The sequence below is a fragment of the Arvicanthis niloticus genome, chromosome 6, assembly GCF_011762505.2.
Source record: "Arvicanthis niloticus isolate mArvNil1 chromosome 6, mArvNil1.pat.X, whole genome shotgun sequence".
Classification (NCBI taxonomy): domain Eukaryota; kingdom Metazoa; phylum Chordata; class Mammalia; order Rodentia; family Muridae; genus Arvicanthis; species Arvicanthis niloticus.
In genome coordinates, this window is record NC_047663.1 from 71,940,394 (window position 1) to 71,957,907 (window position 17,514).

The 17,514-nt window shown below is 40.5% G+C and overlaps 2 protein-coding genes across 2 annotated transcripts in view; both read left to right on the plus strand.

Annotated features, from left to right (window-relative positions):
• Positions 1–254: 254 nt before the first annotated feature.
• Positions 255–1,904, plus strand: LOC143442815 (T-cell-specific guanine nucleotide triphosphate-binding protein 2-like). Its single transcript, XM_076936986.1, is given in 2 exon segments — positions 255–366; positions 369–1,904. Coding segments are annotated over 2 exon segments (1,419 nt in total). The 5' UTR covers positions 255–302; the 3' UTR covers positions 1,724–1,904.
• Positions 1,905–2,662: 758 nt separating this feature from the next.
• The window catches only part of LOC117710335 (uncharacterized), a 42,678-nt gene continuing 27,826 nt past the window's right edge, over positions 2,663–17,514 (plus strand). The window contains exons 1-2 of the mRNA XM_034505067.3: positions 2,663–3,686; positions 8,972–9,178. The gene's annotated coding sequence lies outside the window, so the exon portion shown is untranslated. The remainder of the gene's footprint in view (positions 3,687–8,971; positions 9,179–17,514) is intronic.

Sequence of the window (17,514 nt, forward strand, 5' to 3'; positions counted from 1 at the left end):
CTCAGTAGAGGCAGGGAGCCTTTCTGTGAGACACACTGACTGAGGTTTTTGAGACCTTGATCTATATGCCCTTAAGGATTTTACAAACTATACATATTAAATGTAATAGGAGTAAACAGAATGCATAGACAAAAAGAAGGAATAAACATTGGTGTAGGAAATCACGTGAAACAAGTTGATTGTGAAAGGGACAACAATGGAGGAGCAAAAGCACAGAAGGTAAGGGGTGAATGAGGCACGTGACCTGCAGAGCAGAGACAAAGCCATCGGCCAGGAAGAGAAAGGAAGGTCTTCTGCTTATAATGGAATCAGTAGCTAAGGTCCCTCTATACCATAAGAACAAACTCCTAGGCCTTACCCTGCTCTATTAATAAGTGTCTCTCTTTTGTTCCCTATTCAGCATCCTCCACTGCATACAAACACATGCAAGCCTTCCTCTAGAAGACCTTCTCCTTTAACTGCTCAACTTTTGGCATTCAGCTTTGAAAAACTTTTAAAGAATTTCAAGAAGGAAAGCAAAATTTTCTCTGAGGAAACCATCACTTTGATTGAATCCCATCTGGAAGATAAGAACCTTCAGGGGGCACTGTCTGTAATTAGTCATGCTCTGAGAAACATTGACAAAGCCCCACTCAACATTGCTGTGATTGGAGAGACAGGGACAGGGAAATCCAGCTTTATCAATGCTCTGAGGGGAGTGAGGGATGAAGAAGAAGGGGCAGCCCCCACAGAGGTGGTAGAGACAACCATGAAGAGAACTCCATACCCACACCCAAAGCTTCCCAATATGACAATATGGGACCTACCTGGCATTGGGTCCACTAACTTCCCACCACAAAACTACCTAACAGAAATGAAGTTTAGTGAGTATGACTTCTTCATTATCATTTCCGCTACACGCTTCAAAGAACTTGATGCACATCTGGCCAAAGCCATTGAAAAGATGAACACAAAGTTCTACTTTGTGCGAACCAAGGTCGATCAAGATGTCAGTAATGAACAGAGAAGGAAACCTAATTCTTTCAATAGAGACAGTGTCTTAAAGAAAATTAGAGATGACTGTTCAGAGCATCTTCAGACGGTTCTCTTCAGTCAGCCTCCAGTCTTCCTAGTCTCTAACTATAATGTGTCTGACTTTGACTTCCCAAACCTGGAAACCACCCTACTGAGCGAGCTCCCAGCCCACAAGCGCCACATCTTCATGATGTCCTTGCACAGTGTTACTGAGACTGCCATTGACCGGAAGAGGGATTTCCTCAAACAAAAGATCTGGCTGGAGGCTCTGAAGGCTGGAGTATGGGCTACCATTCCACTTGGGGGCTTCATCAGAAATGAAATACCAAAGTTGGAGGAGACGTTGAATCTGTACATGTCATACTTTGGGCTGGATGAAGCCTCACTAGAAAATATTGCCAAGGATTTCAATGTGTCTATGAATGAAATTAAGGCACAACTTAAATGTCTCCACATGTTTACAAAGAACAAAGACATATTCTTCAAAGAAAAACTGTTGAATTATATTGAATATATTTCCTATGTTACTGGGGGACCACTTGCTTCAGGCCTTTACTTTAGAAAAACTTACTATTGGAAGAGTCTCTTTATTGATACTGTGGCAAGTGATGCCAAATCTCTCCTTAATAAGGAAGAGTTTTTATCAAAGAAGCCAGAATCATGCATGTCTGACTTCCCTAAATACTGGGAAACAGGAATGGAGCTGTGAGGTACTAACCTTTGGACTGGCTTCAGGCACTGACTTAAAGCCAACTTTTAAGCAAAAAACATTTACAGGGGAAAAACCAGAGGATTCATTTTTTTTTCAGAAACAGAATATTACAGTGGCAAGTAGAAAAGCATTGTCCAGAGTACAAGAACTCCCTTCCATTAAAGTATGAGTATGAGAATATATGGTTGCATACATATTGCTTGCAACATCTTTGTCTAATTAAACTTGGGTCATTTATCCCATGGAGATATCCCAAGCAGTGCCACATTCTCCTAAGATGAAGAAGGTAGTGGACTGTCTAACCATTTGGGCTTTTCTATATCTGTCTCAGTTCCAGAATAATGACACAGAGGTTCATTTATTTATTCAATATTGCCTGTAATGTCACTAAGCTTGTTCTCCAACTAGTTTATACCTAAGTTAACCTGTTGATACTATTCTGTGTCTGAGATGAGGCTGGTTGCTTCTTCTCAGTTTCATACATTCAACTTCCTTCAAAACTTGATGGTGAATATCTTCAGCCTGACTCTTTCCCACAGTCTCTCTCTCTCTCTCTCTCTCTCTCTCTCTCTCTCTCTCTCTCTCTCTCTCTCTCTCCTGAAAATTGTGGTACCTGTTTTCTTCTTCTGGCTTTCTTTGGGCCTGTCAGCTCTTTGTTGAGAGATGATGCTTTGACATAGTGCATAAGAGGTTACTGCTACAATCCTGTCCTGAATTTCTTCTGGGGTTTAGTAAGTACAGGGCCTGGTTCCCAGCAGACATCTCCACATAAGGTGTTACCTCCTTAGACATGGTAGCCACATGGCAGATGGAATGATGACCACTGTCCATGCTCCCTCCAGAAAGAGCTGGGTAATCTATGAGTAAATAAACATACCTGGAGATCCATGAAGACACAGATTTTTATTCCATATCTTTCAGCACTCAACAGGATGAACTTGGAATTTGGTTGTAGCTAACATGGGCTCTAATTAAATTGTCATTTTTTGTGGTATGGTAAAGGCTCAACAACATCTTAAAATCGAGCCTCCTGCTGAACACCAGGTGATTAACACAATAGTCTATAGTCTCTCCCTCAACTTCATTCTCCTTTCTCTTCTTGTTTCTTCTCTTGATATTTCTCCTGCTTTTCTCTTCTTCCTCCTCACTCTTCTCCCCTCTTCTGTCTTTATTTCTCTCCCTGCTTCTGTCTTTCATTTGTCTACTCAGTTATAACACTTGCAAACACAGTATCTACAGGGAAGCCTTGCAGCCTAGAAAACTTTGGAAGAGTTGGTATTTCAGCTTTAGTCCAAACAGCAAGAATTCTCTCTTCTCTCTTTCCTAAGAAATGACAGGGGTTTTTTGTTATTGCTGATTTTGTTTGGGGTTTGTTTTGTTTTTGTATTTTTTTAATCTCTAAGAACTTCAGTTGGTTAAACAGGGGGCATTTTCAGTAGAAGAGGTCATCTGACATATTCAAAGCCTCCTGCTGTAGAGAGACTCTCTTGCGCAATGCATGGAAGCATCACCTGTCAATAAAATGCTGTTGGCCCATGAGCAAAAGGTAGGAAGTAATAAATGAGAATTTCAGTAGAATAGAATGGAATTCTGTGAGACAGAGAGAGAGTGGGAGCCAAGGGACAGCCCAAGTCCAGTTCTCGGTAGGGATTAATGACAGTTCTGGACAGGAATTACTGAATGGAAGGAGAGCAGACCAAGCCCTGGCCAGCAAGCACTATCTGCCCCTCCTCCCACCAAACCTCAAGTCAGGATTGTTCCAGGTTCAGCAAATAAATGCAGCTGCACAATGAAGTAAGAACAGTCCAGGGCAGGGCATCTGCATGCATGGGTGAGGCTTGGGAACCAATGCTCAGAGCTGAGAGAAAAGGAAAAAGTCAGCTCTGCTGGGGATTTGTGAGCTAGAGATGATGGAAGTCTCAGGGGAGGCCGGAGGTCTGAATGAGAAAACCCAAGCAAGGTAAGCACTCACCTTAAAGATGGAACTAAAGATGGAACAGAAATGTCTGAACACACACACACACACACACACACACACACACACACACACACACACACACACACACTTCCAGCCTTCATTCCTTTCTCTGATCTCCCTTCTCCCTTCCACACAGTCCCAGGAATCTTAAAGGTTCACCCCATGTTGGAATTCAGTATCCAACTGTGTATTTCCTTTAATTACTCCACCCAACACTGAGCTCAGCAGAGCCTGTCATAAATCACCACTGCTGCTTCCTGTTTATCTTCCTAATAGCAGGAAATGGTACAGATCTTTTAAAACCCTGCTTCTGAAAGCCCAGAAGCTTGGAGTGACAAATTGTCACTGCCTTCTAACTAAGATATCACAGTGGAATGTTATGAAATATGTGTTTCATTTCATGTGTACTGACCTCAGTAACTTATGTCATAATGCAAATACTTATGGATATTGTTACCACAATTGATTTTAAAAGAAAGTAAGAAAGATAAAATGTGTCCAGAGTCATTGCTCAGTACTGGAAGGTGTCACACTTACAACTCTGTTAGGTAGAGGAGGCTGGGGCCTGAGGCCGCCCTCAGCCCTTGATAGATGAACTGGGAGAAGCAGACACTGGGAGCTCAGGGGAAAGTAGAACTGAAAAAGAGCAGCCTGGGTTCTGAGCAACAGAGGAATCTGAAGTCAATCCCTAGATACCTGCAAACATGTGGACCAAGGTGTTTGGTGCAGGGCACGACAGGTTTTCAGGAACAGAGGATGACAGGAAGGAAAAGGTTTGCCAGGGAAGAGGCACTGAGACCAAGACAATGGTATAAATTGTGTCCAGGGACAGGTGGGTGTAAAGGGACAAATTTTATCCTGGGTGGTCACAATACACATGTCTGCTCACCCCAGATAGGGAGCCCACCACAGACCAAGGAACAGATACCACCAAAGTCCAACTTGTTGAGCAAATGGGTTTTATTGGGGTTTCTAACGGCAGCAAGAAATACTCAAAGACAGCTGCATCACCAAGGCCCACCCTTGCATGAATGACAGCTCAGGAAAGCTGGGAACTTGGAGCAGCTCAGCAGGTCAGACAGTGTCATTTACAAGTGGTTCTGGTCTAACCCTTTTTCAGGCATCTTACTGGCTTTCTGCTTCTCCCAGGAAGCTGGTCTGGATGCAGAGTCTTCTGTGCAGCTCAGCTTCATTAGTCTGAGAGGGATTCTCAGCTTTTATTGGTCAATCTCCTTTCTAATAAAACACCTCTAATTTATTAAGACCAAAACACCAGTCAGACTAGTGACGCCCTGAACAACCACAGACCCATAGTTCACATAAAACGTGTTGGAGCTGGGAGGAGCACTGGATTAGCCTCCTGTGCCTACAGTCTGTGTCTCTGTGGTTAGGAAGTTTGAGCCAGGTGTGGTCAGGGGTGGGGTTGGTGAGGGTGGCTTCCAATGTAATGCCACCTTGGAGTCATTTCACTAGAGAGGGGACTTCTGCATGGGATCAGAGACCAGTACTAGCATTAAGATAGAGGAAATTTCTCATCAAAAGGCACGGAAGATGAACCACAGTGCTCTCAGAGATTCCAGGCAGCTCTACTGGCAGGATCTTACTAGGAAGGTGGGTAAACAGGCAAAGGTTGGATAATGACAGACAGACAGACAGACAGACAGACAGACAGACAGACAGACAGAACAGAGAGAGAGAGAGAGAGAGAGAGAGAGAGAGAGAGAGAGAGAGAGAGAGAGAGAGAGAATGAGGACTCAGGCATGGGCAGACAGAACCAGAAGTACTGAAACTGACTACTTTAACTAGAACCTTCCCTGCCAGGGTAAGCAATAAAAGCTGAGTCCCTCTCAGACTAATGAAGCTGAGCTGCACAGAAGACTCTGCATCCAGACCGGCTTCCTGGGAGAAGCAGAAAGCCAGCGAGATTCCTGGAAGAGGGTTCGACCGGAATTACTTGTAAAGGACACTCTCTGACCTGCTGAGATGCTCCAGGTTCCCAGCTTTCCTGAGTTGTCACTCATGCAGGGGTGGGCCTTGGTGATGCATCTGTCTTTGAGCATTTCCTGCTGCTGTTAGAAACCCCAATCAAAAACACTGGCTCAACAAGTTGGAGAGAAAGAGAAACATGAGAGAAAGAATGTAAAAAGAATAAAACCAGGACAGGGTTACAGCAAGTGTCTACACTCATAAACCATGTGCTCACTGGGTCTGATAGTCAATACTGCCCAACAATAGATGACTCATTTGAAAACAGGGATTTGAGGTAGGGATGCCAAATGGTCAGTGGAGGGGGAGCCCGGACACTAGGCTAGGCTACCAAAGTACCCACTAGAGCTCTTGGAAAGCCCTGGAGTAGTCGTTTCAGCAGAGCTCCACTTTCCTCTCAGTGGAAGGACATGAAACCCGAATGTATAAGCAAGACAGGGAGGTCTCAGAATAGAAATTAAATCCAACCCTCAGTGCAGTCCCTCCCTTTAGGAACAAGGCAGGTAGGATTCAAATCTAGAAACTGCATAGTTTCTAGATCTAGTTAAAGAAACTGCAGAGTTGACAGCAAAGACTGTATGAACAGACATCTGGAAGAAAATCTGAAAACATCTGCCTTTACTTCCCAGCTGTTCTCTCCAGAGCATCAAGACAACAATACTGTGTTCAGGGATAGGAAACATCCTAAAGAACACATATTTGCAGCATGCATATCCTGTCCTCATTGGTTGGGTTATCCAACTGTGACAGGGTAATTTGACTTGCCTAGCATTCATGTTCCAACTTGCCAACCAGGTGTCAGTTACCCACGCATGTGGCAGAAAGTAGGATGTCAATTCCCAGGGAGGTCTCAATTCCAAAATTATTACATAAAGCAGGTCTAATTGACCTCATCAGGCTCCTGTCAGCCTGCACTTCCTGGCATCCATATCAGCATCTATCTTTGGTGACAGCACATGGGATGGATACCAAGGTAGAATGGTCTCCAGACAGCCCCTCCTTGAGTTTCTGTCCCACACTTTGTCTCATTATTTGCTCCCTTGAGCATTCCTTAGGCATCAAGGAAATGCAAATCAAAACAACCCTGAGATACCGCCTCACACCAGTCAGAATAGCTAAGATAAAAAATTCAAGTGATGGTAGATGCTGGTGAGGATGTGGAGAAAGAGGAACAATCCTCCATTGCTGGTGAGATTGCAAGCTGATACAACCACTCTGGAAATCAGTCTGGCAGTTCCTCAGAAAATTGGACATAGCACTACCTGTGGACCCAGCTATACCACTCCTGGACATATACCCAGAAGATGCTCCAACATATAACAAGGACATATGCTCCACTATGTTCATAGCAGCCTTATTTATAATAGCCAGAAGCTGGAAAGAACCCAGATGCCCTTCAACAGAGGAATAAATACAAAAAATGTGGTACATTTATACAATGGAGTATTACTCAGCTATTAAAAATAATGAATTCAAGAAATTCTTAGGTAAATGGATGGAACTAGAAAATATCATCCTGAGTGAGGTAACCCAATAACAAAAGAACACACTTAGTATTTACTCACTGATAAGCGGATATTAGCCCAAAAGCTTGAAATAGCCAAGATTTAACTAACAGACCAAATGAAGCTCATGAACAAGGAAGACCAAGTGTGGGTGCCTCGGACCCCTGGATATTTTTGAACTCACTTTGTAGCCCCCACTGACCTTAAACTCATCTACATGTCTCTGCCTCTGTAGGCCATGTTCTTTGGGAACGCACACATACATTTTTGTAAGTTTAGCTTCAACTTGTGAGTGACAACATGTAGTATTTGTGTTGCTGAGGTCCAGATTTTTTTCTCTAAAGAACAAATTCTAGTTACACTAATTTTACTCTGAAACTGTCATGGTTTCATTTCTCTTCACAACTCCATAGAACCTTATTATGTATATGTTCCATATATTCTTTGTCCACTCATCTGAATATAAATATCTACACTGAACTGATTTCACAGCGACCATCAACACAGCAGCTATAACCTTGGATGTGCTTGCATCTGTGTGGAATGTTGACTAACAGTCCTTCGGGTTGAAGTGAGTAGTGAACCTAGGACAATGATCAATTTCTGAAGGAACTGCCCCAACTTTGAACACTAAAGGTGCTTCCTCTTTTCTACATTTGTGGTTGGTAGTGGTTTCTTGGTGGTACCATTCTGATTTAATTGCCCTTTCTCTGATAATTCAGGATATTGAGTAAATTTTCAAAAATGTATTAGCCATTTCATTTAGTCTCTTGATGACTGTCTCTACAGCTCATTAGACCATTAATTGATTAAATGATTTGGGTTTTTACTGTTTCATAAATTTTTACATTGTCAAAATACTCCACCCCTCCTTCAGTTCTCACATCAATTCTGTTGTCTCTTCTGCATCACAGTAAGCCTTGGAGACGATAATTTAGATACATTTATGACTGAGCATTCAAAAGTCACTTCTGCTCAATTCTTTGACAGTTATGAGTTAATCTAAAGTTACTCCTACTCATTATCTAGAGCAGCTTCTATAGCCAAAGCTGACAGCCATGCTAGTTCATAGATACAAACGTAAGCATTTAAATGGCAAATCGATGAGCATATCATGCCAATTTGACAAAATAAAAATAGCAGCTTCCTTACCAGAGCCTACATCCACAACAACCGCAAGGTTTTAATTGCCAAAGCAAAGGATTTTTAGCACCGAAGAGGGAAAAGATTTTGGTAGATATCAAAGTCACAGGAAACCCAAGGATGGATCAAGATTCTCCCACATCCTTAAGACTCCTCCTTCTGACCATGAGCTGAGCTCTCCAATTGAATTAGCTACCATTCATGTCAGTTATTGAAGTAAAACTGAAAACCTGAAAGCCAGTGTGCATGTCATAATATGACCTTATTTGGAGAGACTGACAGAGCTTGGAACTAGGGTAAACTCTTTTCCAGACAACATCTTGGTATCACAGCTCAGGATGAGCTCAAACTTGTGATCCATTGCACAACCTCCTTAATGCTGCTGTTATAGTCTTGAATTTGATCTTGAAGAACTAAAAACACTGTAAAGAAAAAAATAGTCAAAGGTTAAGAAGTGTGAGCCAAATCAACGTTTAAAGGTAAACCCAGGAATAAGTGCTGTTCAGTCCTGTACATTTGATTGAAGGGAAGGAAGTCCCTATTTCTAATGTAGGGCTTATGGTAGGCCCTGTTCTCCCACTGTTGTTCTTGCTGAACTAATTTGTTGACCTTTCTGGTTCTTTCCTCCCTTAGGTACCATCGACATTTTCCAGGCATGGGTGTGACTTCCTCTTCTACACCACCCCCAAAGGAAGATCCTGATTTGACCTCCAGCTTTGGCACAAATCTTCAGAACTTCAAGATGAAACCAAAATCCTGTCTCAGGAATTAATCGCCTTCATTGAAGCCTCCCAAGAGGACGGAAACCTTCGAGAAACAGTTTCTATAATCAGCAATGCTGTGAGTGACATGGAGAAAGTTCCACTGAATATTGTAGTGATGAGGGAGGTTGGGCAGAAAAGTCCAGTCTCATCAATGCTCTACAGGGCATAGGGTCTGATAAAGAAGGTGCAGCTGCTTCAACTGGGAGAATTAAATAAATGAAAAGGAATAAGCCTCATAAGGACAGAAAAAGAACTTGGAGAAAATTAAATACAGAAAAAGATATTAACTTTAGAAAATATTAAGAGCAATATTTTTGTATTGCAGATCTTTATTTAAAAATATGAAAATATAGAAATTAAAGGTATAAACAAAACCCAATTATCTCATTAGCATAATTATCAGCAGTACATAGAACAAGCAAGTTTTGAGATGATGGTTACATTCTTTTTCTTTTTTTTTGTTTTATTTTTTTATTAGATATTTTATTTACACTTTAGATGTCATCCCCTTTCCCCATTCCCCCCCTTAGAAAACCCCTATCCCATGCCCCTTTTCCTTTTTGCATTTATACATTTTTTAAAAATGTTAATCATAGGCTTTATAAGTTTGGTATTGCTCAATCAGAGGTGTAACCCACTACCCAACCTAGATATATCAACTATCTTTGACTGGTGGAGATACATGAACATCTGCCTCCCTGTCTCCCCCCTCTTTCTCTCTTTCATCACCTAGCTTCTCCTCTCCTTCTTCTCCTCCTCTTCTTACTCCTTCTCTTCCTCTCAGTATTCCCCCCACCTTAGCTCCTCCTACATATCACCCTTCTTGTTAAAATGAAACTTTTCTCTCAAAATATAATTAGAGCATAATTATGCTGATTTGTACCAGTGAGGTACAAGATAGTCCTAATATCCAGTCCATCATTTTCTTGACTAACCAGAACCTCTGTCGTCTATCCTAACTAAAACATTTAGTTCTGAACCTGGCTTTAAGATGAATGTCAGCTGACAACCATCCACTCAAATCTTTTCTCTCAAGGTAAATAGCCAGGATTGGCTATGAGGCTATAAGTTTTCAACCCCGTCAGAAATCCAGAATGACTGAGTTAACTATAATTGTGGGAAGCACAAAGCATAGCTTCTAAAACTTAGCCAATTTATAGAGACCTCTGAACAACTGGACAGCTCCTCTACTTCAAAATGTTGGAGCATCTGTTCTTCCGCCTTCTGGCCCAGTATCATCTGACAGACCTTAGTGCTGCAGAATTGTTAAGGGCTGATTACTCTGTCTAGGCAGATATAATCAGTCAACTATTCTGCAAGTGTGTCCTTTTCTGGACAGTAATTTGTCTGTAGAAGGAAAGAGGCAATTCTTGCCTAGTGGCTGTCTCACCACAACTGGAGTAACTCCAAGGATGCTCAATTTCTTCTTAGAATTCATTATAGGAAGCTGTCAGGAGCAGACAGGTCTCTAACCAAAATGAACAGTAATACAGAAATGTTTGGCATGTCAATTCTGTGGATTTCTGATGTTTTGAAAACCAACTATCCATGTAGGGTAATCTGGACTATTGCCTGTTAACTCCTCTCAGCTATTTCTAAATAAAACATAGAAAACACCCTAACAATAAACTCCAAGCCATGAATTTGCTATAGTCCCTTAACTCACAGGCTGTCCATCTCAAATCAGTTAAAAAAGTTAAAGAAGGACTGGGTCTAAGCCTTGTATTCCTAAATGTGTTATACTGGTACAATGCCTATGAGAATAACAATATTCATCTCACTCTTATATCAATAAGAAGCTCATACCAATGAAAACCTTAAAATTTGTAATCAAAGTAAAAGAAAAATAAATACAAAAATTAAATCTAGAAACCATTTGGAGAAAAATAAATAAATGCACAGAGAAGAAAATGTCTCTCAAAAAGGGAGAAGGAAAAATGTTTCTAGAGAAAAAAGAGAGAAAACTAAAGATAGAATCTCCAAAATAAGAAAGAGAAAGAAAAATATGGTAGAATCTCTTTTCAAAGGAAAAAGGAAAAAAAATAAGGTGAGCCATTCAGACAAAGGAGACAAAAAGAAAAAAAAATCTCCAAAGGCTGGAGAGAGAAAGAAAAATTCGGTAAATTCTCCCCCTCCCTAAAAAAATAAAATAAGATTGAGAAAAAAATAAAATAAAAATAAAATAAGATTTTTAGAAAAAGGAAAAATGTTTTTTAAAAAGTGAAGGTGCCAAAAAATAGAAAAATTAAAGAGATTTTTAAAAAATTCCATGATAAAAATGGAAAACTCTATAGAAGAAACATTAGGTCCCCATATAGATTTGCTTGCACTGTCAACATAAAAATACTTATATGTTGAATGATAATTATAATTTCATATATCCTTTTTAAGAAATATCAATATAAACAAACTTAGATTTACAAAAAGGACTAAAGAACAGAGAACAGAGGTTGGAGGATTCTAAAAACCAAATAAAGAACCTTCAAGGAATTCCATCTGGAACCTACAATAACAACACAAAAGTAGTTTAAGATGAAAAAAATCCACAAAGGCTTCAAGATTAGAATGGCCATCAACCAGTAGGGATGCAATGTCCTGAATTAAGCATCCCAAGTCTAAGTGATAATGCTACCTCAGAATAACGTTAACCAGTAGCATATGTGTTCCAATTTGTAGAATTTAAAAATTTAAAATATAGACATATGTTGAAACACCATACTATTGATAAGTAATCAGGTTTTCAATGGACTTCTTCACAAAAGAATGATTCTGAGATCATAAATTTTTGAGATACTTTTACAGATTAAGCTGAAAATGCTTTATTAAATGTATCTATCACAATACAACAATTTTTTCGACATTATGCCATAAAACATGTTCCAAGCATACCTTATAATCCTACAAGACAAACAGTATTAGACAGATCTAACAAGACTTTAAAGAAAATGCTCATAGATCAAAAAGATACTATAAGATCTACAAATATAGATTGAATAATACTTTATTGACTTTAAATTATTAAATATCAATGGAACAGATAACGCAGCTATGAAAATATACTGGATTTTGGAAGAAACTTGTAGACTTAGATTTTTCAGAATCTATTTTAATAAAGGTGCCTAAATGCTTCACCATTTCTTATAACCCACTGAACAAAGGTAGGGGAGGAAGATGGCCAAGAGGACAAGGGGGTTGTGAACCTATTTAGAAGTAGTTATTTGATGCAATTCCAAATTTGTTTGTCAGCATTTGAGTCCACTAGCAAAACACCAATATGAATTAGCAGTGGCAATCTAGTCGATGAATCAGTAGAAGTAGCTCAATCCAGAAGAGACCACAAGGCTCCACTGATCAGCACATGTCCACAGGAGAGTAGGGAAGTAGCCAGATGACCGCCAGAAGATCTTTTCTGAATTTCTCTCTATGAAGTTATGACATGCAGAGAACAAAGAAAGCAAGGTGAACCAATGCAAGCGCATCATCAGAGAAGACCAGGATCAGCAAAGCCCAATGAAGACCACCAAATAGTAGCAAGGTGAACCAATGCAAGAGTGTCTTCCATTGTCTGTCGGGTTATACCTATACCCTTTCAAATATCACTTATCTTGTAAACTGTCCACTTAAGCAAAACATCACATACCCTTTCACAAGACAACTTCCTGAAAAACAACACCTGTCTGTTCACAGCAAAACATCCTCTCACCTGTCTGCTTCAGAAAAAAAAAAAAAATCTTCTTATAAGACAGCTTCCAGAAGAGTTTCACACAACCCAACTGAGTCTCCAACAAAATCAGATATTCCCATTCTAGGAACTGAAGAAGGGAAGGTAATATGTTACACAGGGGGAGAGGCTTTGTATTTGTTTCCATGGGAGAAGAAAAACTCTGGATTTCTTTCAAATTGATAAAAATCAGATTTGAGAATGGGAGGCACCCTGAATATCTAGGCTGCCAATAAAAATAAAAAATCAAGAAGATGAAACAAAACAGGTAACATTCATTTCTGATCCCTCTTCATGGGAACACCTCTGAGACTAATCTAAGCTAAACTTCAACTAAGCTTAGCCAATAAATCTTGTTGGCTATAAAATTATCAGGACTCTTAATGCCATCTTTTCAAATGGCATAAATAAAAATTTATATTACTCTTGTAAAGAGATATTAACTTCTTTAGAAAGGAGGAATAAAGGAAAGTTGTATTATTTTACAGTTAGAAGGGAGAAACAGAAATTGATTAAGTATTGGGAAAAAGGGACCTGGGTGGGAGAGGGGAATATGATCAGGTATTGGGACCTGGTGGGAGAGGGGAACATGATCAGGTATTGGGAGGGGAAAACAAGACTGAAGCCCTGAGGGCCAGCAGAAAGAATTGAAACAGGCAATTTTGGGAGGTAGAAAGTTTGGGGACCCTCTAGAGTGTACCAGAGACCTGGGAGAGGGGGGATTAAGAGACCCTCAGGAATCAAAGGGAGAGAACTTAGATGAAATGCCCTACAGTAGGGAGAGGGAACTTGTAGAGTCTATCTCCAATAGAAAGACGGGGCATCAGCTGGAGGGATGGAGTTGCCATAGCACAGTCAAAAACTCTGACCCAGAAATGTTTCTGCCTGAAAGAATTGCAAGAACAAAAATGGAGAAGAGACTCAGGAAAAGGAAGTCCAGTGACAGGCCCAAATTGGGATTCACCATAAGAAGAGGCTCCAAGGCCTGAAACTATTACTGATGCTATGGTGTGCTTACAAACAGAGGCCTGTCATGAATTCCTTCCAAAAAGACCAACAAGCAGCTGAAAGAGTCAGAGACAGATATTTATGTTCAATCACTGGACAGAAGGTAGTGACTCCTGTGGTTGTATTATGGAAACACGGGAAGAAGCTGAGGAGGAGGGTGAACCTATAGGAAGACCAGCATTCCCAAATAACCTGGACCCCCAGAATCTCTCAGACACTGAGCCACCAACCAGGCAGCATACACCAGCTGATAGGAGGCCACAAACACATATACAGCAGAGGATGGCCTGGTCTGTATTTGTCCAAACTTTGAGGCACCAAGTCCCTCCACTTCCACTGATGCCTGACAAGGCCACCCTCAACTACCTGTATAGGTGGAACAATGAGTTCCTCCCTTTGTGGTCTCAGGCTAGAGGTTTTAGAATGGCTACTCCAGCTTTGTTCTTAGAACCATTTGCTTGAAAAAAATGGTTTCCAGCCTTTTACTCTAAGGTAGAGTCTGTCTTTGTCACTGAGGTGGGCTTCCTGTATGCAGCAAAATGCTGGGTCCTTTTACATATCCAGTTCATTAGCCTGTGTCTTTTTATTGGGTAATGGAGTCCATTGATGTTAAGAGATGGTAAGAAACAGTGATTGTTGCTTCCTGTTGTTTTGTTATTAGCGGTGGCATTCTTTGTGCGGCTATATTCTTTTGGATTTGTTGGAAGATTATTACTTTCTTGCTGTTTCTAGGGTATAATTTCCCTCCTTGTATTGGAGCTTTGCCGCTATTACCCTTTGTAGTGCTGGGTTTGTATAAATTTGGTTTTGTCGTGGAATATCTTGGTTTCTCCATCAATGGTAATTGAGAGTTTTGCTGGGTGTAGTAGCCTGGGTTGCTATTTGGATCTCTTAGGGTCTGTATGACTTCTCTCCAGGATCTTCTCACTTTTACAGTATCTGGTGAAAAGTCTGGTGTAATTCTGATAGGTCTGCCTTTATACATTACTTGGCCTTTTTCCCTTATTCTTTGTTTTGTGCATTTGGTGTTTTGATTATTATGTAACGGGAAGTATTTCTATTTTAGTCTAGTCTATCTGGCATTCTGTAGGATATTGTATGTTTATGGGCATCTCGTTCTTTAGATTAGGGAAGTTTTCTTCTACAATTTTGTTGAAGACATTTATTGCTCCTTTAAGTTGGGAATCTTCACTCTCTTCTATACCTATTATCCTTAGGTTTGGTCTTCTCACTGTGTCCTGGATTTCCTGGATGTTTGGGGTTAAGAACTTTTTGCATTTTGTGTTTTCTTTGACAGTTTTGTCAATATTTTCTATAGTATCTTCTGTACCTAAGATTCTCTTTTCTATTTCTTGTATTCAATTGGTGATGCTTGCATCTATGACTCCTGATTTCTTTCCTAGGATTTTTATCTCCAGGGTAGTCTCCCTTTGTGATTTCTTTATTGTATCTACTTCCATTTTTATGTCCTGAATGGTTTTGATCAATTCCTTCACTTGTTTGGTTGTGTCTTTTTGTACTTCTTTAAGGAATTTTTGTTTTTCCTCTTTAAGGGCTTCTATGCATTTACCTGTGTTCTCCTCAATTTCTTTGAGAGTGTTATTTATGTCCTTCTTAAAGTCCTCTATCATCATCATTAGAAGTGATTTTTAAATCTGAATCTTGTTTTCCTGGTGATATGGGGAATTCAGGACTTTCTAATGTTAGAGAACTAGGTTCTGATGCCAAGTACCTTGGGTTGTTGATGCTTATGTTCTTGCACTTTCCTTTTGCCATCTGGATCTTCTTAGTGCTACCTGTGCTCTCTCTGACTGGAACCTGTCTTTCCTATTATTTTGGTTGTGTCACAACTGTTTGGGGTGGGTGTTGCTGCTGGGGTTAGAGCTGGGGCCAAAGATCTGCACAGTGCTCAGGCACAAATCAAAAGGAATCAGTGCTCTGAGCCAGGAGTGAATTTCTGGGTCCTAGTGGGTCCCAGTTACTCCCTGTTTGGGGCTGGTATTGCTGTCTCCTTACCTAAAATACTGCCCGGGTTAGAGCTCCTGGGAGCCCTGCTTCCTCTGGGTTTTGTGAGATTGGGTTCACAGCTGCTGCCCCGGATCTGCTCAGTGCTTGGGCACAAACCAGAAGGTGGCAAATTGTTAATAATCAAAGTTATACCAGTAATACATTGTCAATTGCATGAGGAAAATGGCAACAGACTGACACAGTTATGCTAGGCATTCTGAAGTTGTCTAACTTCCACACTATACTGCACTGCAGGGCCAGAGAAAGAAAACAGACACAGTAGTGCTGTGAATTCTGAAGTTACTTACTTTTTCTTTAGGTCTGCTTACTTTTTTCTTTTTCTTTATCAATTTCATAATTAATAAAAAAATTTTAAAGCCTGATTTCTAATGCAGAATCAGTGATGTTTCAAGCTGTCTTTGACCTACAGTGGGTGTGTATGGCACACACAGAAATGGGTCCAGTTCTGTGAGCATGAAATTTTTCATCCTAAATATTAAAAGATCACTAATTATTTTCACCAGCCAGTGTTCAGAGACGAGACACAAGAAAAGCCAGGGAAATGCTTAAGGCAGCTCTAATGTTAGTTGTTTGTCCTAACTAGTGATATCTGGACTTGACACAAGCTAGAATCATTAAAAAGAGGGAAACAAATTGAGCAAGTGCCTCCATAAGATTGGCTGTAGCCTGGTCTATAGTACCTCCCTCTGCCTCCCTCCCTCTCCCTCTCCCTCTCTTTATCACTTTCTCCCTCTCCCCCTCTGTCACTGGTGATGGAATTGGGAGTGGTGGTTCTGAATGTCTCCCTATATAGCTCTGACTATTACATAATTCACTGTGAAGACAAGACTAGCTTAGAACTCACAGAAATCTGCCTGTACCTACATCTGCGTGCTGGACTTGAAGGCATGCACCATAATGCCTGGCATGAATTCATTTCATGAAGTAGATAATCCCATATTAATCGTTAATTAATGATTAATGGCATGCATTTATCATTAATTAACGATTAATATGGAATTGTCTACTTCATGGTAGGTAATGCCAATCCTGGCCTGGTGGTTCAAGATACTTTTAAGGCCAAGGGAGATATCTAAGAGAGAGCAAGTCAGTAGAAACCACTTTTAATGGCCTCTGTTTCAGTGCCTGCTTCCACATACCTGCCTTAAGTTTCTACTCTGGCTACTCTCAATGATATTGAAATATAAATTGAAATAAACTTCTTTCTCTCCAGATTGCTTTTGGTCATGGTGTGTTATCAAATCAATAGTTACTCTAACTAAGATAGGGTGGGTATCACACTGGACACAGCTTGAGTGAGCACACATAAACTCAGATTCCACCTCCATTGAGATACTTCATTCAAGGCCACACTTACTCGAAGGAGGCCACACCTATAAATAGTGCCACTCCCTATGAGCCAAGCTTTCAGAATCATGAGGATATAGAGCTTATCATGGTAAGCCCCCACGAACTTAGCCAGGCCTGCTGCTAAATGTCAACCCCCTTGGCCCACCTATGACCTTCCCTAAAGGTGAATATGTGGACTTCTGGATTAATTCCTACAAACTAGCCATCGACAGCATAGAAAATGAAATCTAATCTGACTACAGCCTCCCCTTGGGAGGTTTCCTGAAATAGGGCTCAGATCCAATCAGAAAAGTGTAGATAGCAAG